At 38.7% G+C, this 24,950-nt stretch overlaps 1 protein-coding gene and 1 non-coding gene across 2 annotated transcripts; both read right to left on the reverse strand.

Moving 5' to 3' along the window:
* Window positions 1–4,792: 4,792 nt before the first annotated feature.
* LOC136839569 (apolipoprotein D-like) lies at window positions 4,793–24,037 on the reverse strand. The gene is made up of 6 exons (XM_067105830.1): window positions 23,867–24,037; window positions 15,227–15,347; window positions 11,841–12,060; window positions 10,082–10,236; window positions 7,346–7,516; window positions 4,793–5,460 (listed from the first exon to the last, which is right to left on the reverse strand). The coding sequence occupies exons 2-6, from the start codon at window positions 15,344–15,346 to the stop codon at window positions 5,326–5,328; spliced, it is 801 nt and encodes a 266-aa protein (XP_066961931.1). The 5' UTR covers window position 15,347; window positions 23,867–24,037; the 3' UTR covers window positions 4,793–5,325.
* TRNAR-UCG (transfer RNA arginine (anticodon UCG)) lies at window positions 18,553–18,625 on the reverse strand. The gene has a single exon. It is a non-coding gene; the product is annotated as a tRNA-Arg (tRNA).
* Window positions 24,038–24,950: the final 913 nt, after the last annotated feature.

Raw genomic sequence — 24,950 nt, forward strand, 5'->3', positions numbered from 1 at the left:
GGTAATCCGTCAGATTGGTATGTGTGGTGTTCCTTCTGGTTGGGATACGCAGATGCCTGCCATTGCAATGTACGAGCTAACTGTGCACCGTGTCTCGGCGGTGGGCATAGTCCTTATCCTGGAGAGACTTAAGGGCGGGGTCACTGTCAGTCTCATTGGGATGCTCTCCATGGGCATCTCACTCTTGTTCAAGAAGCCTCAGATGTGCCAGCACCTTCCCCAGAGGGGAGACCACACACACCTCCGCCGCCGAACATGCCCTTCTCCAGATGGAACTGAGCTGCCACGTGTTGGAGATGCCTGAGCCCGGGGCTGAACGTGTATTATTATTAATATATTATTATTATTATTAGTATTTTGTAATGTGCATAAGCAATTTAGAAACTTCATGTCAGATTCGTTGCTCATTCCACTCCGAGGAATCTTATTTTTGCAAATGTCATTTATCGGTCCTGTTACTACAGTCATCTGTCACAAAATGCTGACCCAATCATTATATCGATGACCTGCCTACTTCTTGCCCTAGCAAACATAAGCACGTTTGGATCATACACATATGAAGACTGGTAAAATTAATGGCATGTTGAGCTTTTGAGTTTTTTATCAAAAGATTTTTGTATTAATGAATTCAGATAGATTTTTATAGGTATAACATTAGCTTTATTAAACTGCAATGCCGATGGCTGCTAAGGTGGGATAAGTAGGCTTATTTGCAGAACCTGTTAAAAAAAGCGACGTAACTATTTATCTCTTAGTAAGACTTCAATTTTCCTATAACTTTTCATTTCCTCCTTCAGTTTGTGTTCACTTTGTGATAGGACAAAGTTTTTTATATAAATAAATGCAAATAACAATATACATTATTTTTCTTTATTTCTTTTTAACTCGTTTAATTATAACGTCAAAAACTATATAGTTATGTCATTTAATCTCTGTTGTTCTATAGTATCTTGATGGCTTTATTAGAAAAAGCATCACTCAGCCTCATCCATGGTGGACCTAACTGGCATCATCTATCTTTAGGTCAGGCCCTGTGGGCTTGTATCATATGAATAGGGTTCCTCTTCTGAATAATAATAATATGATAAAGCTGGCGGTTTGATGACATGATAACCCAATATCATCTGTTTCCTTGTGGCTTAGGCGAAAAAAATTAAAGGAAAGTATAATCATTCGATGACGTACTTCACTCCTGGAGCACGAAGACGTTTTTCTTGATTTTCTTGGCATCCTGAATTCTTCCAGCTGAGATGCTATTGATGACTTCAATGTTACCGTAAGTTAGAGCTTACAGAAAGTCTGCTCTGTCACCAGACGTTCCACAGACCACTCAGCTTCCAGAGTATAGATCGTATTGCTTGGCTATTTCTCAGGAACAAGAAGGAGCACACAGTCAGGGTGAGCAACACCTTCAGGCTTGATCGCTGGCACACAATGGTGATCCCTTACAAGCAACATCACCCTCTGAATTTCACTCTGCCAACTTTCCTTGCTGTCTTCGACGAGGGCTGGAATGTCGCCAAGGACATGCAGGCAATGGACGGTGATTACGTGTGAGTGCAACTGTTGCATTCGTGTCTCTCCATTCCTCACAGTTAGTAAAGTTTCTCATACCATTTATCCACTCTCCAGAGTTAGTAATGTTCCTTGTGGCATCTATCCAGTCTCCAGAACTAGTAATTCTTCTCATGGTATCTATCCATTCTCATAGCTAGTAATGTTTCTCATGGTATCTATCCATTCTCAAGAACTAGTAATGTTTCTTACGGTATCTATCCATTCTGCAGAGCTAGTAATGTTTCTCATGGTATCTATCCATTCTCAAGAACTAGTAATGTTTCTCATGGTATCTATCCATTCCCCAGAGCTAGTAAAGTTTCTCATGGTATCTCTCCATTCTCCAGAGCTAGTAATGTCTCTTATGGTACCTATCCATACTCCAGAGCTAGTAAAGTTTATGGTATCTATCTATGCTCTCATGGTATTAATTCATTCTCCATTTCAACAGATATCCTAACCTCGTGTGGGATTCCCTCTATCAAGCAGGCGTGTCGCAGCTTCATCCTCATGTCCATATCATGATGACTCCCGACCGTTACTACGGTTTTTTAGAACACCTGAGGATGTCTGGGCAACGGTACTTCGACGCAGAAGGCGAAAATTATTTTTCCACGCTTCTGGAGATCCACGAGGCCTTAGGCCTCACTATTCACTATGGGAATAGTGTGGCCTTCCCAACTTTAGTATGTCAATCCATTTTACTCGCTCTGATCTATATTCACTCCCTTAAATAATGACTTATACCTGTACGTTATCTTACGCTTAGCATACGCATAAATTTACTGAATTAAATAGCTCGCTTATGTACAAATTGGAGTTTTACTTTATTTCGACGTGCAATTGCGCTTCCTGGATATTAAAAACCTTTCTTACTTCCAATTTATCTTCTTTTCAGTCATCCAGTTGAACGCTAGGTTTAATTCGGCACTAAGCACAGTCATACGACAATGATCGTTCTTCTCTTAACCCGTAGGCAGGAAAATCGGATATGGAGGTGATGTTTCTCAGTGAATCTCCAGGAGAAGATTTCTACCGCTTGATTTTCTATACAGTAAATGCATACCACGATACTTTCGTCCAGCTTTGCAAAGGGTAAGATACAATGAACAGTAAGCTACATTAGAATTTCCTTTACGCAATATGAAAGTCTGGATCAGGTTTGGAACAGATTCAGAGCTGATGTACGTCATCCTGATAATACAGTTGACGTAAATATGAAATACCACTGCTGAGCTCAAAGGAAGTATGTACGGTGGCATTAGCTAACGTAAACAAGTAAAAACTGCACCGAAGAATTTTATCTATAGTGGTCTCGGTATAATGCTGTATGAGCCGCGGCCCATGAAACTTTAACCACTGCCCGGTGGTGGCCTATCCTATATCGTTGCCAGAAGCACAATTATGGCTAACTTTAACCTTAATTAAAATAAAAACTGCTGAGGCTAGAGGGCTGCAATTTAGCATGTTTGATGATTGGAGGACGGATGATCAACATACCAATTTGCAGCCCTCTAGCCTCCATAGTTTTTTAAGATCTGAGGACGGACAGGAAAAGTGCCGACGGACAGATAAGTCGGCAGGATAATTTTCTTTTACAGAGAACTAATGAAAACCAGGTGAACCATAAACTACTACAGTGTTACTTCACAGCTCAGTCCCTAAGAACCATAAATTATTTTGGTTAAAATCATAAGGTTGAGGTCACAATTCCAATCACAAAACTATCAGATTTATGGCAAATGACCCTGAGCTGCCTTTTTGTACTTTGTGACCCGCTTATTTATATCAGCCAATCTTTATAGATTCGCTGCAGCCTATCCAGCCGTAGGAAATTCAAAGGGAACAAAATTAGGGAGAATACCTGTCGTGGCTAGACTCATCTCAAGAGGGGACTGCGTCTCCCCAAGAGTCGACTACACAACTTGTGAAATCTTCCAGGTTAGTCAACAGAATCGACCTATATGGTGTCTTCTAGCCAGTCAGTATCATAACTGCTTGCTTTCGAAAGTCTCTGTAAAATGAACGGCTCCATTGATTTTTACCATATTGATCTTGTTTTTGCTCAGTTTTGAGCAATAATGAAAACATAAGTTCTTTCAACTTATGACAATGTTCGAACTTGAAATGATATTCATCTCTAAATGAATTTTCTTAATTCATTAATCAATCAATCACATATACAGGAATACAAATTTTCTTGATAAAGAGTTTTTGGAAGTTATCTCATGATCATTTATAAAGCAGTTTCTTACTTTTTTCTTCAGAAAACCGTGAATTAATTGCACATAGCTAGTGGCATCTTATGATAAAATGCGAGTGAAATATTTATTTCCGCAGCAAACTTATCGGAATCACGATCCCTGGCAAGTTGCAAGAGCAATCAGAGAAGCCGTCAAAAAGTATGACAAAAAAGAATGACGCAGGGGAGTACATCAGACCGGCACGAAATTCGTTTACTTTGCATTGTTGACAAGTATAATGTATATACTGGGATGGTTTACTATAACTGTACAGGGGTAAGGTGGTAAATATTTGTTCCAAGTCTGTGTTGCATTCCAACTAGGCCTAAGTATGACATGCCCCAATTCCATGGTGTCTTTTCACTATTTTCAACACACTGTTGTATCACAACCTGGTTGATGTATTTTCAAAGGGTACTGAATCCCCTTCCAGCAGTCATAATTTATTGTTTATGATCTAACCCAACTTTGCAATTTATTCGCACCCAAATAATATGCCTCAAGCTATGCAATATCCCTGCCTCATTAGTCTTCAACTTCATATTGTATCCCTCCAATGTACCGTAGCCGACGGGCGATATATTCACGAGCCGATGTCAAATACTCAAGTGGTGTTGTATCTCTTATATAAGGGTGGTGGTGTATTTCCAAACCAGTACGGTTTCCCCAAGTGTATTCTGTACCCGAACCACTTCCCGATTACCTCTTATCGCCCCTATCAAATTAATTCCACAGATGGAAGAGAATGATTTACGCAAAGTGATTTGCAAAATTTATTTTTCAATTTCTTCTTTCATTATTAGTCTCTGTAATTCTTGTTTTGAATACATTAAGAACATCTCTCTCTCTCTCGTCTTAATTTTAGTCCTGATATTAATGATTGTGGAAGATAATTTACTTTTGTGATGATTACTCTTCTTGTATCTAACTGTTTTGTAGCTAAATCTGGACGCATTTTCAGTGTAATAATTAAGGAGAAATGAACGAACCAATTTACTTTAAGACTTCATTTGTGGCATCCTCTAAAAAGTCGCATACACAAAAATCACAATTAAAAATAATTAAAATAGATACCGAGGTCCCTCTAACCGGAATACAAAAATGTCTCAACAAACGCTAAAACTAAACATTCACTCATTATACGCAGTCAGTCTTATTCACTCACCAATCTGCAAGATTTTGTACATTATGATAAACGCTGGTCGATTTCAGACCAATGTAATAACTGCATTAAAAGCAGCACTTAAAGTATAAAAATGGTTGATAAAGATGCCCCAAATTTTAAATAAAGGCACTTGGGTAACATTTTATCGGAAGAACACAAGCGATTACTTCCATACCTTACAAGTAAATAAAAATTTGTAGGGGCATTTCACCCTCTCTCTCTCTCTCTCTCTCTCTCTCTCTCTCTCTCTCTCTCTCTCTCTCTCTCTCTCTCGCTTAAAACTATCAATGTTCATTTTTCACTGCAGCTCATTGACAGCAGAGACTACACGCAGTGACAACCCCGTACTCCAGCTCTTTTTTAAGAAATAATTTCGACGTCTGAGTTCTTGTCCTCCTTGATGGGAGCACTGGCGCTGTTTCCGTCAGTAGACGCCCCAAGACGTCGGGTGAAGTCGACCACGGTGTCGGCGAGGTTACTTGCTCCGTTAGCCACCTGGAAGATTTTTACCAGCTGAAACATATGACGAAGATTTCGTGAAATGTTTTCAGTTAAAGATCCTCACCTCAGTCAAAAACCAAGGTGCCAGATGTAGTCTCGACTTCACAGAAGAGAGGTATCAAGGTATGCGCTTTTTGATGGTCCCAACTATTTTGTTTGGCTAGGCTGATTGTCAATAGCGATGTTTTTTGTCTTTATTAATGTTTTGTTCTTTTGTTGTCACTATAGAGACATTTAAGTAAATTCACAAGCAAAAGCTGTGTCAATCCGAGTTTGAGTTATTGTACAGCACATGCGTACAGTAGGCCTACTTAGAAACATACATCAGAAAATTACTTATCGTCAGTTTAATTATATTTGTCACTAGTACATAAAACTAATTGCATCTCTGTATGGAGTACATACAATACGTCAGTGATTATTATTATTATTATTATTATTATTATTATTATTATTATTATTATTAACCAGACCGTTAACATACTTAATTCTCATAGGACTTCAGCTTGAAATATGCATATACCTTTTGCCCTCTCCTGTGAAATCAAGGACTTCTGCCTCTAGTATGAAGGAAACTATGGAATAAAGTTATGTATCAACAAGCTACTCCATAATAGGATTTTCTGCACCGCAGAAAACTACATCACATGCAGTTAGGTTAAAGCACAACATTTCCAAAGGTTAACTGAAAAAGATGCACAAATACACCAGGTTCAAAATGCATAGAATCTATAGCTCCAATATGCACCAAGAATTACATTACTGTTTTACTATATTAATAGTACATGGAAATTTTCAGTACATATGTTATTCTATTTAAAAAATAGAAAAAAAAAACAGGTGGAGAGACTAAACGGATGGAAGCTATTTTACATTTAGAATACAAATCACAAGAGAGAGAGAGAGAGAGAGAGAGAGAGAGAGAGAGAGAGAGAGAGAGAGAGAGAGAGAGAGAGAGAGAGAGAGCGATGGCTGGGGGAGCAGGAAGCATCAAGATATGGATTATGAAGCACAAAGAGATACCACACAAATATATGTAAAAAAAAATGAAATACAATACTCAAGATCAAGGAAACAAGGTTAGTAGAACTCTCCCTCCCCAAAAAAAAACACATTAGAAGGAAACACTCTAAAGCTCTGGGAGTAGCTGCAATATCTTTTTTACTTATGCAATTGATTAGCTTTGCAACCAGGCGATTTCACAAAATGCTAGCAAATGACAATCTCAGGTAATAGAACTCTGCAGAGAATAAGAAAGTTATTTGATAGTAACAGCTAAGCAAACCATCTCCTCAAATTGTATGTCTACGAATCATTCTTGAAGGTAAACCTCCAATCCGCAGTTTCAGGATTACTTTTCATATTAACGTTCGAGTGAAATAAGTCACAATAAAACAAAGGAATTAGTAACAGATTTCATGCTGGGAAACAGATACAGAGTGAGCATGACAGATTTTTTCCTGTTTAACGTCTTTTATTTACGGGACAGCATCTGTCATCCTCCATATAATAATACTTAAACCTTGAAAATCTCTGGTTAATGGAAAATGCAAGGTCATACGCCACGCCCACCCTACCCTTTAGTACTCATTATAATCATATTTGTTAAACCATGCCTCCACAAAATTCCTACCTTCTTTAATATACTCTTACTAGTTTATCCCATTAGTAACCACATGCGAATTTAAACTACCCCACTTCCTTTCACCTCAAGAAGATGTTAAGTCTCAACGTTTTACAAAATAACAGGACAGGGGAGAACGAGGATGACCGAAGCATCCACGACAATACTAATCTCTGCCGTGACATCTCGCATTACTACTATTAACCTCTGCAAGAACCACCTCCTCCTCGACCAATCAGCGAAAGCGATACTTACCGTACTAGCCACAGACTTGATGCCGTCGCCAGCAGAACTAACGATGTCTTTGAAAGTGTTGTCGTCGATGTCGATCTTCATGCTTGCGTCGGAGCGCTGGGTGCAGACGCTGTGGTCGATCTTGTCGAAGTGAGAGATGGAGATACCGGCATCTTTCAGCTCTTTCTTTACCTGGAAGGATTCGATAATTAGAACTTTCTGTAAGGTCTGGGGATAACAAAAGTCTGCTTGCCTACTCAGAAGAGAAGTAGAAAGAAGAAGAAGAAGAAGAAGAAGAAGAAAGAAGAAGAAGAAGAGAGAGATATTCCTTTAATAATTCTGGGGGACAGCAGAAAATTATAATCTGGGTTTTCAAACAACTTCCTTTGTTATTTTAGTCTGGTTGGTCCTATTCCAGAGGCACAAACCAAGAGTCTCACGCCCCTAACACACTTTTGCAATAGGGAGCGGGAGGGACGGCTCAGTCTTAAACCAACCATCCACCAGTTGACACACATCTAATCCCTTCGCCTTCCTTACCAGATAAAACGTGTTTTTTTTTTTTTATTCCAAGTACTCGACAGCTTAAGTCCGTTACGACGTAAATATCAAGCCAAAGATTTTTCTTAAGTAAACAGCTTTATAAGAAAAACTACTCGGGTAAAAGATGTAGGAATTTACTTTAATAGTAAAGGCAACTGTTCTTGCTTTTGCTGTTGTCAACAGATTTCATTACATCTGACTGACTGCAACAGTTTTGGTGTACTTTTTAAACTAACAAATGAGTTGTTGTGTAGGCATCTATATCGAATATCCGTTCCTCACAAGGGCGCGGAGTTTTTTTTTTATATCAAGGTAAACCATAAAATGACAAAACATACAAAAGTTATCCTGTTAGGGTCTTTTATCGTTTATTAAACGCTTCTTTATAAACTAAACTGTCAGCTAAAGATGTATCAAGTTGTAACCACCAACATCTGGATTCACTCCATGTCACTATAATTTGGTAAGAATATTTGTTTCATGCAAATAACATTCAGCGCACGGGTTTCTGCACAGCAGTCTGTCTCCGGTCCCAAAAGACTAAACAATTACAAAAGAGAAAACAATGGGCTTTGAATTTGCTTACTCCCTCACACACACAATTTCCTATGTAAGGTCTGAACCTATTTGAAGTGTACTGCCTGATTCCCAGGGGTGGGAGGGGGCCAAATGATTAAAAAAAAAACTACTTCAATCTACACGTAAAAAAAAAAAATTGTAAATGACCTCTGATAACTGGTAATACTGTTCGTTAGATGATGTCTCTAGACATTCCTGTAGATTCTCATAGTCTGACATGCCAGACCATGTCCAAGTATGCATTACATCAAGACTGGTGACGTCAAATAATCCGGAGTTTCTCAATGATGAGAGCACGACATCAGTAATATAAGAAAAATTCCGCGGAGGAACCTACCTCGAAGCCTCTCAATGGGGCTGAACAGTTTGAATGGTGAGTGATCACGCTACATAGACAGGAAAGTAACTGAGTATATTTTACATTTACACACTCGTAACGGTGGTAGCACAGGGCTTTGATAAAAGTACCACTCCTCAAAATGACCATTAACGGGTATGCGTATTTTTTCATTTTTCCATATGCACAGCCTATCTTGAACTATATTTTGGAACAACAATACATAAAAATTTACTTGCATTCTAAAGGCTCCGATCATTGAAGGTCTTTCAGAGTTCTCAAGCAAGTCGACCCCACTTATTCACGGGGGTTAGGTACCACAACCGCCGGCATATACCGAAAATCAGCGATATATTGGAACCCCCACCCCTATCTAAACACGCTTATAATTGCTATTTTAATAATTCAAACACCATGACCGCCCACCTCTTATAACTGCCTATATTAATAGTTCAAACACCAAATATACATTAAACCATCATCCCATACACTTTAATATTTTAATATTTCAATATCACTTTCATATTTCAATATCACTTTAATATTTCAAAACGTTATCATTAGATATCATCGGCTAGCTAATGAGGTGAGAAAACCGGTTTAGGGACTGTCCAGTACCCATCTGGAGGTTCACTATAATGAGGTCCCTAATATGGGAGGTTTTATAATGGGGTCCGACTTCCTCCTCTATACAGATGGGGAGAAACCGGTTTATTGTAAGTATCTCTCTCACACTCTCCGATTTATTATTTAATCTTACTGTTATTTTATATCTTGTACTATTATTACAGGTACTTAAATCTTATTAATATCTGAAAATTAGTACTATTATTACCTGTAATATTGCAGGTACAGTATTATAATCTTACATTACTTAATCTTATTAATCTTAATATAAATATTTGAAAATTAGTAATTAATTTTTTATCATGAAAAATGTATTTAGTCACAAAAATAACCTAAAATACAGTAATTAGTGAATATTGTTCTGAAAAAATAAGCGATTTATTGAAAAATACGTTCCACAGAAATATCTGCAAATAACTGAAGCCACAAACACTCAACCGCGAATAAGCGGGGGTCACCTGTAAATACTTACAGCTTTAAGGCATTTCCTGGCGGAGGACAATGCTCTTCTTACCTTTTTATTGAAATAAAATAAATAATTCTAAGAGCTAGGAACGGCAGCTTTTAAATTTAATAACAAGAACCAATGTTGCTTGAGATAAAAATGCTGCTAGTTCCTAGACCAATTTTTCTTTTAACAGATAAAAATTCAAACGGTCACAGGCACTCACCCTGTCGACAACCTTGGAATCCAGTGTAGGACTTCTGGAGAGGATAGCAGCTGACTGACGATAAGCCAGAGTGCTGATCTGCTGACATTCATAAACAACAGCGTAAGTATCATAGTCAGTGTCGAAGATGGTGTAATCAGCTTTGCCTGCGATATCTGTTGAAAACAAGTATAAGTTAGGATTACCAACTTAAGCTAGGCTCAAGATCAACAGTGCCCTTAATTATTTGCGTAAAAGCTCCTGTGATTTGATATAAATGTCAAGTTAAGTACCCAGTGAATAAAGGGAATGAGAAATTTCAATTATAAGAACAGGGTCTTCAAAACATTATGTGAATCATAGCATACTTTTTACTTTACCATAAGTTACCCTAAGTCACAAAACTTCTGTTGATATACTTCAGTCAAATGTTAAAACTATTGAAATGGGTTTATATTTAAAAGCCACAAATACTTTGCCTGAAACTGGCTCTATCAAAGGTGTCTTTAGATTGATGATCATTTAAAAAATATGAATTCCATGTCGTCTTAGATTGAGCCAGCCTTGTGCTTGGCACGGGCTCTTGCTCTAGAGCAGCTCAGTAAGAATGTATACTCCAGGTAAAAACTAATCTCTAGACAACAGAAGGCCTCTTCATCCAACCTGATAGATCAGCGGAAATGCACAGTAATATGCAATATGACTGACATCTCTTTGCTTTACAGTTATTATGACCTCGCTTTGTTACCGCACACTTCTGATCAACTTTTATCGACCATTATCTTTATTAGCTAGAGTACCCCCAGGTAATAATTCCTCCCAGTTTATATACTTTCAGAATAAAACCCTTGCACTAAACAGCAGCATAAGTCAGGAACCTGACTGAAGGGTATCTATTCAAAACAATTCTACGACCAGCAGAAAATACACGAACCAGCAACATTGTTTAATCGCCTTGCACGCATGCATTCAACCTTACGCAATTGCATCCATCTGGCACGCAATCACATGGCTCAATTGCGCTATTCACGCTTTAATGAAGGTAGTCATTTACTCATCTGGGTCTCGACCACACTGAGGCGCTCAGAGTACCCGATAAACCTAAGACATTTCACGGAAGGTCAAATCAAATTGCCTGCGGGACAAAAGATGCTTTGGGTTACTTAAATCTCTTAATCAAATGCTGTATTGAAGGCCGATTTCTTCCAAAGCATATTTACTTAACATGCAGGTATCCGAGGACTTACACAATAATTACTAAATACTATACAAGATTCTTTGAACCAATAAGATAAAGGAAGCTTTATAATAAGACTTTCGTGCAATTTTTTTTCTTCAAATTTCTTCCTTTCCAAGAAACACATTCGCTCATCCTCAGAATTTATTATTAGCCATTCGTTAATACATACTAACACTGTTATACTTGTCCTAGCCTCTCTCTCTCTCTCTGGCCTCAATATCTATATCATATACATTACAGTATAGTATACTGTATATGTATTTACAGATATGATTTTATATATACAGTATATATATATGTGTGTATGTATTTACACATATATATATATATATATATATATATATATATATATATATATATATATATATATATATATATATGGTTATAAATGGTTATATATATAACTTCATTTAAACTTGTTTTATTTATCTTTCTAGTTTCCTATTTAATTTTATTACGAAGTCAATAACCTGGATGTTGTAACGCCAGTTTTAGTAACCCTAAATCAATCGATCAATCAATCAGTCTTTCTCTACTTACTGAGAGGCCACTTCACTCTCATCTTTCCAGCGTTATCTTCGTTAGGGATGTCGAGTTTCCCAGTGTACGTATTCGCATGGTCGATGCTTAGGCTGTCGAGGATGTAGAACTGTCTACTCTTCGTCACAGATAACTGGGTTTCCGACGTTCTAGTGTAGTTCAAGGTCTGGCAGGTTGAGGATGAGTCAAACAGCTCGATGACGTACCAGAGGCCGATGTACTGAAAAAAGAAACATCATTAATATAAGAAACAAAGCAGAGAGTAATAGAGACCCTAAGTTTATGATTTAAAAGGAATCAAATCTAAACGTCTATTTTGCATAGAGGTTGGGCTGGTCAAACCCTAGATTAGCCCAGCAAAAAAAAAAAAAAAAAAAAAAAAAACTTACCTATCTTCTTGAATTGTTGGTACAAAAACAAAAACCATCAGCATAAGCATAGAAAAAATCAAGTGACCCAACGCTTTACATATACCAATCCATACGACTATGTCATTTTATCGATCCAGTTATCAAAGCCGATTCACAGCCTCATCGGCAATCTCGGGGTCCGTACCTTTGGCTAAATCAATCTGTACCCTAAGGAATTGACGGGTTAACCCTTTGCAGCTCGTCTCTGTCATCGAAATGATGTTTGTTGATCTAACCACTAATCGAGTAACGAGAAGAGACAAAACCTAATGCAGGACTGATGCACATAGGAAGAAACACGAAAATACTGAAGTGCATGAACACCCATGTCATAGGCTACACGTTATACTGAAGAATCTAACAGCACAAAGAATTTCTCATGAAGAGTCAAGAAAGAAATTCAAGTTATATGACTTTTAATCATGAAGGAAGTACATTTGTTAAGCAATTACAATGCATAAACAAAATTTAAGCAACACATGCGATTCAACAGAACTCGATTGATTTTTCAATCCAACTTAAGATTTTTACTTTGGAAACTCAGATTTTTCAAAATCCAGTGTGGGCATGTATCACATGAACATAAAATATGCTACACGAGAGAAAGAGGGAGAGAGAGAGAATTTGACTTGTTCAAGCAGGAAGTCTCACCACTAACGTTAACACCCTCGTTATTCAAGAACTTGCAATTCTAAGGGAATCAGGTAGATCGTGTACTTAGTGTCGGGGAGAGAGGGAGAGAGAGAAGAGAGAGAGAAATTCATGACTTGGTGTGTTACTGGTTTAATTAAAATTTTATTACGTTAGCTAGTAAAAATATTAGGCTACCAATAAAATAACTTTTACTTATATCTGCACAATTACATATTCCTCTAAGCTTACAAATGACCGCTTACATTTTTGACAGCAAAGACCCCAAACGTGCTCGAAAGGCGAGTACGAAACCACCCGAATATGTCTTTTCCCGTAAAGGGCAGCTCCGCACTGAAGCAAATGGACATTTAGAAGTCCCTCTTATTAAGACCAACTACGTTCTACGGAAGCTGCCCATTACCCAGAACTCGACCGCGGGCATGGGGTCCCTGTCACGGTTCCATCACCACCCGTGGTTCCTTCTACGTCACTCCTCGCTGATATATTTCGGCTCCTTTTCTTTAAAGAGAAAAGCATCTGCTCCCTCTTATATAAATTAGGATGTACATTTTCCTGTACAATGTTTTTTTTTTAACTATTCTTGTGGGGAAGCCTGTTGCCTTGGCAATAATCCTTCCAATGAACCGAAACGCTGCACAGTAACAAGATGCAATATTGGACATGTTGAGAAAACAACCAATTAAAATTGCCTCTTGCCCAGAATGTTATTCACCTCCGTGACTACCTCGATTCTCTCTCTCTCTCTCTCTCTCTCTCTCTCTCTCTCTCTCGTTAATAATCGGTCATCATTTCCTGTCGACGTGTCATCACTCATACTGGACCACGGTCTCTCGGCGGTGACCGCTTTATGTGCACAGCGAACTGAAGCCCCCTTGGTTTGATGCATTTTATATTCATTATTGCATTATGAATATAGACTCTTTAAAAAAGAATACAGAATTTAAGCCATAGGGCAATCGCTGGGATCTATGAGGTCATTCAGCGGTGAAACAGAAATTGACAGTAAAAAGGTTTGAAAGCTGCAACAGGAGGCAAACCTCTCGGCTGCACTATAAATCAATTGCTAGGAGAGCTTGGAAAGATGGAAGAAAGACAATATGAACGGAGGTACAGTAAAAGGAATGAAAAGGGTTGTAGCTAGGGGCCGGAGGGACGCTGCAAAAAAAAAAAAGTAAGTAATGCCTACAGTGTACCGCATGAGGTGCACTGACGGCGCCACCTCCCTATACGGGGAGTATGGACTCTCTAAACCGCAATTAATCTTGAAAGGCATGGCCAGGTATTGTCGCAAAATTATGAATTAATTCTCCGAATGTGGAAAAAATCCACGGAAGTTAAAGTATCCTCCACCCGGGCAATTTTCGTGGCTCTATCATCTTCACCAAAAAAAAAAAAAAAAAAAAAAAAATTACAGACCCACACTTCACTGGCTTTCGAACCCCAGTGTGACTCGACCGATTGCATCAAGCCTTTTCACACTATTTTCGCCTTATCAATTGAGCTCATGCAAGTTCTTCGAATTAATGAATACAACAAAATTTAGTCCGCCCAGCTTTCTAATGCATTTACATTTGCTTTCTTTACCTAATCGAGAGAATGTCCACTTTCTCTCTCTCTCTCTCTCTCTCACACACACACACAAACATGCAAAATCAAGACAACCTTGTACGTACGTTCGTACGTACGCATGAGTGAAAAATATCGTAAAACTACCAGTATAACTTTCCTTTTACTCTTTGTTCTCTCTTTCTTCATAGGAAGGCGATACCACCCAACTTTCACTACAGGAACGCTGTATCCATTTTAATTCATAAGTGAATCTGCAGTCATCTAGATACGCTTGGTCGCGTACAGACTGTGTTCTGTGATTCTACTCTTGCAAATACGCATTTGCAGCCCACAGCGTAGGAAAATCTGTAAATTAATTGCTGTGTTTGTATGTTTTCGCTGTGGAGCCATACAGCTGGGCACATTCTATCCTAATGTTCAATGTGTACCTTGAGTTAATCTATTGATCGATGTATTACGCATTCTTGTTGTCTCCGGTAATGAAATCTTTAAATTCAAAATGAAAAGTCTTAAAGATCTAAGCATTTTACACTCGGCGAATTTTCGACACATCAAACATAATACGAAATTAACAGCTAGTAAACACCCGGTCACTAATGTGGGACATTCTAAATATTTTACCACACTGAATAATTCAATTATTAAAAAATATGTTACGAAAGTAACTTATTTTAAGAAGAAAACCACAAATGCAAAGTATCTAAAAAAAAAAATACCACAGAATTATTTTATTCTAATTTGCTTTACCCTTACCTTATCCACGTTCAACTTCGCCTTCGCCTGAAGCACTGGACATGCGCCCCAACCCCAGTCGTGGGCACCGACAATGCCCACCAACAGTCCGGTCAACACCAGAGCTCCAAATGCCCTCATTCTGTGGGATAATAAAACGATTATAAAAAAGTAAAAACTAAACTCTTGAAAATTATTTATGTAATAATTTACAGGAAGGTATTGGCCTAAGTATTTTATATAAATATTCGTTCAATGCTTATCAGCCTTCATTTTAACCTACTATTTCAATGACTTGCAACAGATTATGTCCAGTTAAAGAAAATTCGCTTCCTAACTGAGAAAAAAAAATTTAACCACGTTTAGGTAAGTTGCACCAACAGGCTTTCTCTCCAGCTCTCTAAATGTAACTGGGTAAGAGGTCACTCAAGTGTGTGTGTGTGTGTGTGTGTGTGTGTGTGAGAGAGAGAGAGAGAGAGAGAGAGAGAGAGAGAGAGAGAGAGAGAGAGAGAGAGAGACCCGCTCTCATACCTAGAGCATTTCGCGTAAAACCTTATTTTGAATTTGGTCCTAGTTCATTTTAGCCAAGAAAATATGCTGGAGCACAGCAGACCTGCTCAAATCTCTCTCTCTCTAAACAACAGAGGAAAAAATATGAGTGGCCTTCAACGAGATGGCAATATAATACTGACCTTCACAAAAAACACTTCTTGACATATGAGTCCTTTAGCAAACATACTCTTGACTGTGAAAAGAATATTTACGTAATTCTATTACAGTTTCCTGTAAATAGTTAAATGAATGTGCATTTCCGGCTGGTTAAATACATAACATATTCAACAATGACATTCGGTGGTATACCAGTTCATACCATATATGTATACAATGGACATCAACAATACGGTGTTTTCGGGAATGTATGTATTATATTATAAAAGGACACAAGTATAAAGCATATCAAGCATAGTTTTATATGTATTTCTCGTGTAATCTTTCGTTGGAAAGACAGCGGTTCATAATTTCTCATGTGTCGCATTAATCCTAAAGGATCACTTATTGCCTAAAATTGTAAAAAAAAATAATAAAAACATGGATGCATGCTACGCGCTTTTAGCAGTCACCCTCTCCCCGCCCACCCACCCCTGCCAAACCTAATTAACACCGTGACGCATCAGCTCGTGATGGAAAGAGCAGACGCCCTTTCTGACCGGATGCTTAATACGAGAAACGCAGATGCATTATTCTAAATATAACGCACACTGCGTCGGGCGACCTGGACAGCCTATACCCCGCTTAGTGACAGCGTTAAGTGAAGTTTTATCATGTTGGGAAAGTTAAAGATTTCACTAATTATCTTTAATTAATATTAAACTGGTATCACATCATCTCCTGTCAGTGACCAGCTGAAACATGGGAATGTGAAGAAAAGTAGGAGAGGTGAAACTAGTACTAGGTGTCAGTGAGACAAAAGAAAAACGTTATAAAATCCCGAACAAACATTTTCAAAGACTACTTTCAAAGACTTCAAAAAGGCAGAACAAATGAGAGGTTTGATCAACTGAAATTCCTGTATACTTCTCGTTTAGAGCTAACAACGGAAGTACTCCATCACGCTGATTTGGGACTGACAGTTAAGTACATTAGGAATTAATTGACAAGTTCGTTTTAATGGCACTGCATCCGAACAACTTCCAACGACCATGCAGGACTGTTTGAATATTTCCTCCATCGAAGGTTTGAATTGCAAAGCACCTAAAACATACTGGAACTAAAATACTGCAAACTACATAGATCACAAGACTGGCGCTCAACATTAACAATACTGAGCACCAGTTACGACTAAACTATCATGCAGCGAACTGCGCCAAAAATGACATTTCCCATGACACAGCACTCTTGGCTACCAGTGTCACTCCTATTAGACATATTGGTTAGTGCGCATGTCAGATATGTTAACGGAACTGCGGACGGACTCGCGAACTCTGTATATTCGTGGCAGAGACAGAACTAGTAACGTTTTGAAATAAGCTACGAATCCGTTTCTTCACCTAACAAAAACTGAATCCCACTACGATTAATATCTGCTGTAAGAGCTAGAATACAATCTCAGCAAAGTTCGAGCTAACAACGTCTGGGCCGTTATAAAGAATGCTATTAAGTTTTTAAACCCTGGTGATTTTGACAGATGTTCCTTTCTTCCACCATCCAGGGGAAATTTTTCCAATCGAGTAGAAACAGATGTTTAGCTAGGAGAGAGGTACACGAATAGGAAAAATACGAAAATGGATTAAGTTGAATATAGCCAAAATTTTCTTGAGCGTCAAGACCTTTATTTAAAAAAAAAATCTTGATTACCTTGCTGCTGTACTGTAGGCAAGGTAACCTTAACTGTTAAATTCTTAGAAATAATATGTACGTAATTTGTTATTCGATGTATCTTGCTAATTTGAAGCACTAATCTGAATCACATTAGAATTAATTTAAAATGGAATCAGAGCTGACTGCAAACCATATATCAACAAGTAAGCGAGATGCTACGCAGATGAGCAATCTCCGAGGTCCAACTCGAGCGAGAACACTCGTCCTCTCTCTTGTCAAACTTTCATTGCTGTCATTCATTTATTTATCAAACACTTCACATTAGCATGTAATGAAGAAATACGTTTTATACCTTTATCTAAACATAAGCTCACTGGATATAACTGGACAAGAAAAATTTAAGTTCTGTTGGCGAATAACGTTAATTACAGTGATGAAACATGCAGTATATACGAAGTTACAACCTAGACTTTCCAGAGGTCGGCTAAACATTTCAGTATAGTATTCCAACAAAATATTTTGTTTTTTCTTTATTAAATTGTGGCATTTCTTTCAAGACATAACGGTCTATTTCACTGGTATCTAATCGTAGCATATAAAATGGTTATGGGTCTCAAAAATTATGTATCGAATATCAAATGGACTGTTCCGTGTCTAATGAGTCTCGTGATATAATCGTTATGATTCACAAATGAAACAAGAACAGACCGAATCGATCCCAAGAAGGTTGTCTAAATTATTCGAGGGCTCTAAAAATTAAATTTAAGAGGTCCTGTTTTCTTGAAACAATTTCTCTTCGATCTATATTTGATATATATGTATACACACACACACACACGAGTGAGGACGCATGCGCAAAGATCTTAAATCAAGCACCAGCCTTTGTAACATTACAAACATTAACTTTACGTAGCAACAATGTCCTTGGAACCAAATGGAACTCATGTCACCATAACGCACACTAGGACGAAAGTCTAACGACTATTCTTATTTTGCATTTAAACGATTATTAAAAGAAGCGCCACCTACGACCGTGACAGGATTCGAACCTGCAATCTTCGGATCCGAAGTCCGACGCCTTATCCGTTAGGCCACACGGTCTTACCTGGTCCCCGCCTGGCACTACAACTTCACGTGGGTTGAGCGACTGGGGAGATCGCAGGTCCGCCTTCTTGCTCTTTCTCTCTCACACACACATACACACACGCTGCAGATTATTGTTCGTATGTATGTATGTTGCATATTATATACATGTATATAAATATTGTGCGTATGTTTGTGTATATTCACACACACACGCCTATATATATTATTATAATCACTGACACTTGATTTGTTTATCACATCACCACAGGTGAAAAACGAGACTGGGTGTAGCTCTCTCATTTTTCCACCTTTGAAGTGTGTTTTATATATATATATATATATATATATATATATATATATATATATATATATATATATATATATGTTTAGTTATTTATAAGTTTAATTAGCACCCTGTGTACATCGCTTCGTTTGATGCTTAACCATATCTAAAATTTTCTTTACGCTAAATGAACTATATGTACAGGTCTGTATTCAGAATCGACGATGAACACTTTCTTCTAACTGTTTCATTCTTCGTCCAAGCTCCTTATTTCTGGCCCACGCTCACTTCTCTCTGAATCGATTGACCCAGAATATAAAAAGGCAGATTCTAAAAGAAATCTGGAAATCCTTCAGTAAGTTCAATTTCTCCACTTTCTCTCTCTCCTTACCTCTTTGAGACCTTAACGACAGACCTCTCTTATCTCCTTTGTCCAGAATAACACCTAACATGGGTCTTCCATTAAAAATACTGCCTTATAAAAATGAATAAAAAAAAATTACATGACAGACGTTAAACTATATATAAATTCGCTCACCTCAAAATAAACCAGCTCAAGGCTACGCTTACTTCCCCATAACAGAGCAAGCATAATCATTAAAAGTTATTTTTATTTTTTTTATTTTTAACTCAGCATACCTGGCTCTCATTGTTCTACCGGAAGGGGACAGGGCCTCTACCTGCATGTTTCGTTGTCTGGTTGCGAAATACTGGCAATTATTACGTTAATAAACGCCCGTAGCGTTATGCAGTAGAAAGCTTTAACAACTAAAGTTTTGAGGATAATTGTAAATTTGAGCAACGGCTAACTAGAAAACCGATATGCTCTAGATCAAATCACCATTGCTCCCAGACGGGAGTTCACTGGGGCCACAAAATTACCCTTACCGGGAGTCTGTATAACAGAGCAGCATAAGAGCTATTAATGCACAAACAAGGTCAGATGAACCAATAAAACTATCAAAATGAAGTTTCTCATCAGTAGTCAACTGGAAATAATCAGTTGTTTAAATTCCGCTCTTAAGTCTCTTCAATCCGTGTACGGGTTATGAAAAACTAGTCCTATAGAGCTGTGTATTTCATGAATCTGAAAGACAATGACCCAAATACGTGAAATGTTTAACTGAATCAATGACAGTATAGCAGCCCGGTAAAGTTTTTGAATTCGCAATTCTCTCTCTCTCTCTCGGTACCGTAGCCCTCTAATACTTTGTCGGCGTTAACTACGGCGATGATACCACGACAAAACCAGGTCTTGAAAAGGAAGGGTTGTAGTAGAGAATTTTAAACAAATAGGCCTAAACAAGTACAATGGCGATAAAACCACCTCGGACTTGCCGCTAAAGAAAAAAAAAAGTCCTCATGGCAATCGACAAGTCAAGTCCAGCTTCACCAGTTGTGAAATTTAACTGAAAAAGACTTCTGTCTTAAAAGAAAAAAGTACAAAGTTCAGACCTAAAGAAGATAAGGCTTCCCATAAGGTTGTGTGCAAAAGCAAAGTCTTGTGACTCCTTCCTGTCTCATACGCCGAAAAACAAGCAGCTTCCAAGAAAGGTATTCGAATCGTTGTACCAAATTCCATGTCTGAGTAATGAGAAGGGTGACTCATTCAAAAAGAAAAAGAAAAACACATGAAAAATTCAGTCCATTTCGGATGTATGGGGTCATTAGGACGCGCAAGGAAATGGAAATCCGCTCTGGAGGGGGCTTCCAGGGGGATCTGTCAGCCATTAAGTATCACCAGCATGGAACGCTGCATTTCAAGCTAAGCTTCGTAGCTGGCCTTAGACCCGGGGGTAATTTTAAGAGTGTAATGGCAAGGTACAAAAATAATAAAACAAAAAATCCTGGCAGCGATGCGTGCCAGCACCTCTGCCACGCACTGATATACCGTAATTCCTCTGAATCATGACTCTTGGGTGGTTCAGAAACGCCTGGAGTCAGCAACCAATTGCGTTCCTATCTATCTGTGATAATAATAACCGAGGGCATCTTGTTTGTCCTCTCCCGGGTGACAGTAGGGGAGACATATAGCCACCCAACCCCCTGCAAACAGGTTTGTCCGTCCCGGGTGGGGGTAGGTAAGGCAATGGGAGGGTAGGGAAGACTTCCACCCTCCTCCGGATCGGGGCTGGGTAGGTAGTGGATTGAGAGGGTAGGGGAGACAGCAGCGCCAAATTTCAGCACGGGTAACGTGCGCCAATAAGCTCGTTTTTAAAGATTTGCAGATCACCCGAGTGTCCGTTAATTTGTTGCTGTTTAGAACCGGTCCTACGTACGTGCCCCTTGCCTGAACCGTTAAAACGTTCGTTCTAACGGTTCGTTGTTGGACCTGTCACTAAGAGAGTTGTTCGCGTTTTTTAAGCAACCAATTACTTTCCTGACTGAAAGTTTGAATATATATATATATATATATATATATATATATATATATATATATATATATATTGTGATATATAAGCGCAATAAAGGATGCAAATACAGAATTGACCGATTATGATCTGGTAGCACAACTACCACCGCCATCGACCTCTCCGCAAACTATTTTGTCTCTTTGTTGTTATGGCCACGCTACAAGACGGGAGATGGTAGATTACCTGATAAAAATAATACAAAGAACCGGCAACTGAAAGGCTTAGGAAAAGGCAACGGCAAGGATATTAGTGTTTGGGGGTCTGGAATGATAGGCAGCATTGCCTTTGAGGTGTTCGACAGAAATAATAACGAGAAAGAGGTCTGGATAGGGAGACCAGCCGAAGAGTTGACGCTGAGGGCAAAAAACAGACAAATGATTATCAATTCAATTTCCTCAACGTCTTGGGAGACACGGCGCAACACTAGTAGTTCTTGTCCCCTGAATCTCATGTGCCAGTCATTAAGTAAAAAATTATGATTAAACTTTTTGCATTTGGGGGGGCCTCGGGTCGTATTCGATTTCACATTAAAGAAAAGCAATTGGCTGCCTGCCTTGGCCGCGGGGAGGTGAATCACCTTCTTAAATCGAGTTTCGGGCAGTGTCCCGAAGTGTCTCTCTCTCCTTCCGGGTAATGGCGGAATCAGTCTTCGAACTTTCGAGTTTTTTTTTGCAGCAACAATTTCCTTGCCAAGGGTGCTCGCGTTCTTCGTCTTGCGAAACGCTGGACGTTTCTAAATCAAATCTAGCTAGGCTTGCTTATAACCAACGTATTTTTCAGTGTGTCATTTTAACTTCTTAATCGTTTCGAGTAGTTTAAAGTTGCTAATGAAGAAAAAAAAATTTTGAATACAGTACGTTATAAACCTTCCATACATAATGCATTTTCGAATTCGTGTGTATGGTAAAAATTACATTATCATGATTGTTCATTTGGGAAAAGAGATGGACGAAATTGGGAAGTGCAGGGCGAAAATGGATTATTTATAAGAGCAGGGCTAAAAAACCGAATCTTCAGCAGTTAGTGGATGTAACTGGATGATGGCCCCTTTTCATTTGTACATAACCTAGCATACTAAGAGAGAGAGAGAGAGATACCTCATCCGTTTTCCCTTGATGCATTTACAATTTTCAGCGTCCTTTACAACTATGACAAGTGTGAACTAATTTCCGCAGTCACCATGCCAGTGTCAGACTTGTGATTGCAGGTGAAGGTGTTGAAGGTGGCCGATAATAAAGTCACGGGAAAAAAAGTCACATTAATTTATAGTGGCCGGCAATAAAGTAACAGGGGGAAAATTCACAATATTTCTTGGGGGTCATTATCTTTATGGTATTTAGTCTTTTGTTTATGTTTATACGGAAATCCCCAACGGGCTTGTACTAAACACGCCGCAAAGGTGGACACATACCGGGTTAAAACCCTTGGGGGTCACTATCAAGGAAAGATTGTAACTTTTTTTGTTACTTTTTTTTTCATGTGACATTTTTACCTGGATTCGATGTTGAATACCAATATTGTGTTAAGTAATGTTTAAAAATGACTTTCAGGCAGTTAACAAGCAATTTCATTATAATTTTTCTTGTACCAGAACACCTGTTTATGAACCCAGCAGAGTAAAAAAAACGACGATAAGCATCGCTACTGGGTTAACGACTGCTTAAGACACTAACGCCCTGATTAACAAGATCCTTATCCCCTTCCGAGCTAGGCTATGGGCAAGAAAAAGGTCCCATGTCATTTTTCAGTCATTAAACACGCACTGCCATTTAAATCAGCAGAAATAGCGCAACATTCTTTGCTTCGGTATTGCTCTAAAGTATAAAACTCCTTCTCTTGTACCGCAGTGGTCTTTCAGCACTTTGATGGCTTCGCTCAGCTGAAAGACTCCGCATGATTTGAATAGCAGCTTAAACCAAAACATTACGCTCTTGAAAAGCTGAAAATTTACATTCAATCTTCATTCACTTCAGATCTCCTACTCATTGGTGGTCTGACTGGGTTCAAGGTTGCAAGACATCTTGAACTGAATCTGCCTTGTTGAGACCTGAGCATTTTCCATAGCACAACAGGAATCAAAATGCAGCCAAGAGAAACGATGGAAATGGTCTTCCCGTCAGCCAGCGCTCTCGTCCAGGAAGAGGCACTGCCATCCTATATCAGAGTGAGTATGCGTTAGTAAGATCTCATCCTGCTGACCCACATCCAAAACTTGTTTATAAATATAGAAAAATACAATATCCCACGGAAAGCGAGCGATGACAAAGGTTCGTGTGTCAATCAAATTCAAACCCGACTTCGCATTTTGTGCCAAAGGAGAGATTGATAGGACATTTTCATATTTATATTACAAATTTCTCGATTAGCATCCCAGACCTGTCGTCAAAGTTGAAAGACCTTTTTTTCTGTCGAAAATACAACGTCAGATCCGGAAATAACGTCGTAACTAAACGTTAAGGCACAATTAAGCCTTAATTGGAAGCGCGATCTAATGAACTGGAATTCACATGACGACAGCGTAAGCCTTTTAAAAGCTCCGCAAATAAAAGTTCTGTTTACCTGGTAAACTCCTGATTCAAGGCGAGGATGAAGAACCAGAGATAAAGAGGTATCTCCTACAACAACGCAGACCTTCGAGCTTCGCAAACTCCGAACTCACACTGACAGAACACCGGCCTCCCCGCCTCTCTTTGTAACTTGCTGTTACCTCTCTCCTCAATCCCCACCCCCACCAGTAGTCCCCATTCACTTCCCCACTCCCGTCGCAGCATTCCCCAGCTCAGCTGAGGATGAGCCATCCTACCATAGTGTTAGTAAGCTTGCCCCATCTCTTCCTCCATTCTAAGCCATTGCGTCCTTGCTAGACGCATTACTTGGTCGTTTCTTCATTGGTATGTCATGCTGACCACGATTGTTGTTATTCTGTGTTGTAGGACTCTGTTCACAAGTCTAAATTGCCTGAGTCACTGCCTCACGTTAGTTGATATTCGTACTTTTGTATTTATTGCTTCTAGGGCCAGAGAAAGTTTGTTACTTATTGATGTTTCTTCCATTTTGCAGTGGTTATACATTACGCCATTAGTTAAAAAATACTTCCATTCTTAAACGTATTCTTACCTTTGTCATTTTCCTTGCATTTTTCCAGAATAAGTATAGTAAGCCACAGACACCCAAGAAGCCATAACCATCCGGAAACGGCATAATTTTAACTGCCATGTGCAGCAGTGATATCCCAGGTCATATCACAATTATGTTTTCGAAGGCAAATTTACCTTTCCAACTCTACCGTAGATACTCCATCGCCATAGTTTAGAGGTATGTATTTTTCCGGCCCATGAGATGGAACTGTGTTATAAGCAAAACTGGATTTTTGATAAATGCAGTTATCTCATGACAAGGGTGCTATGATGTCTGAGAGGTATTGCTACCTTTTCATTGTTCTCCTGAAATCAGTTCACCAGTGGGTTCCGGTAATTAAGTCACAGGAAAAAAAGTCACAATTTTGGCTAGGAAAAAAACCATAGGAAAAAAGTCACATTAATTGCTGGTGGCCGGTAATAAAGTCACAGGGGATAAATTCACAATATTTCTTGCGGGTCAATATCTTTTTGATATTTACAGTCTTTTGTTTATGTTTATACGG

This window comes from Macrobrachium rosenbergii, chromosome 6, assembly GCF_040412425.1.
Source record: "Macrobrachium rosenbergii isolate ZJJX-2024 chromosome 6, ASM4041242v1, whole genome shotgun sequence".
NCBI classification, from domain to species: domain Eukaryota; kingdom Metazoa; phylum Arthropoda; class Malacostraca; order Decapoda; family Palaemonidae; genus Macrobrachium; species Macrobrachium rosenbergii.

What these genes read in the sequence shown, in the direction of transcription:
- LOC136839569 (XM_067105830.1), bottom strand. Translation starts at nt 15,346, where the DNA reads ATGAGGGCATTTGGAGCTCTGGTGTTGACCGGACTGTTGGTGGGCATT. An exon ending in GAGAGTGAAGTGGCCTCTCA is followed by an intron (nt 10,237 to 11,840) that starts GTAAGTAGAGAA and finishes TGTTTTCAACAG; the next exon opens with ATATCGCAGGCAAAGCTGAT. An exon ending in TCAAGTCTGTGGCTAGTACG is followed by an intron (nt 5,461 to 7,345) that starts GTAAGTATCGCT and finishes AAAATCTTCCAG; the next exon opens with GTGGCTAACGGAGCAAGTAA.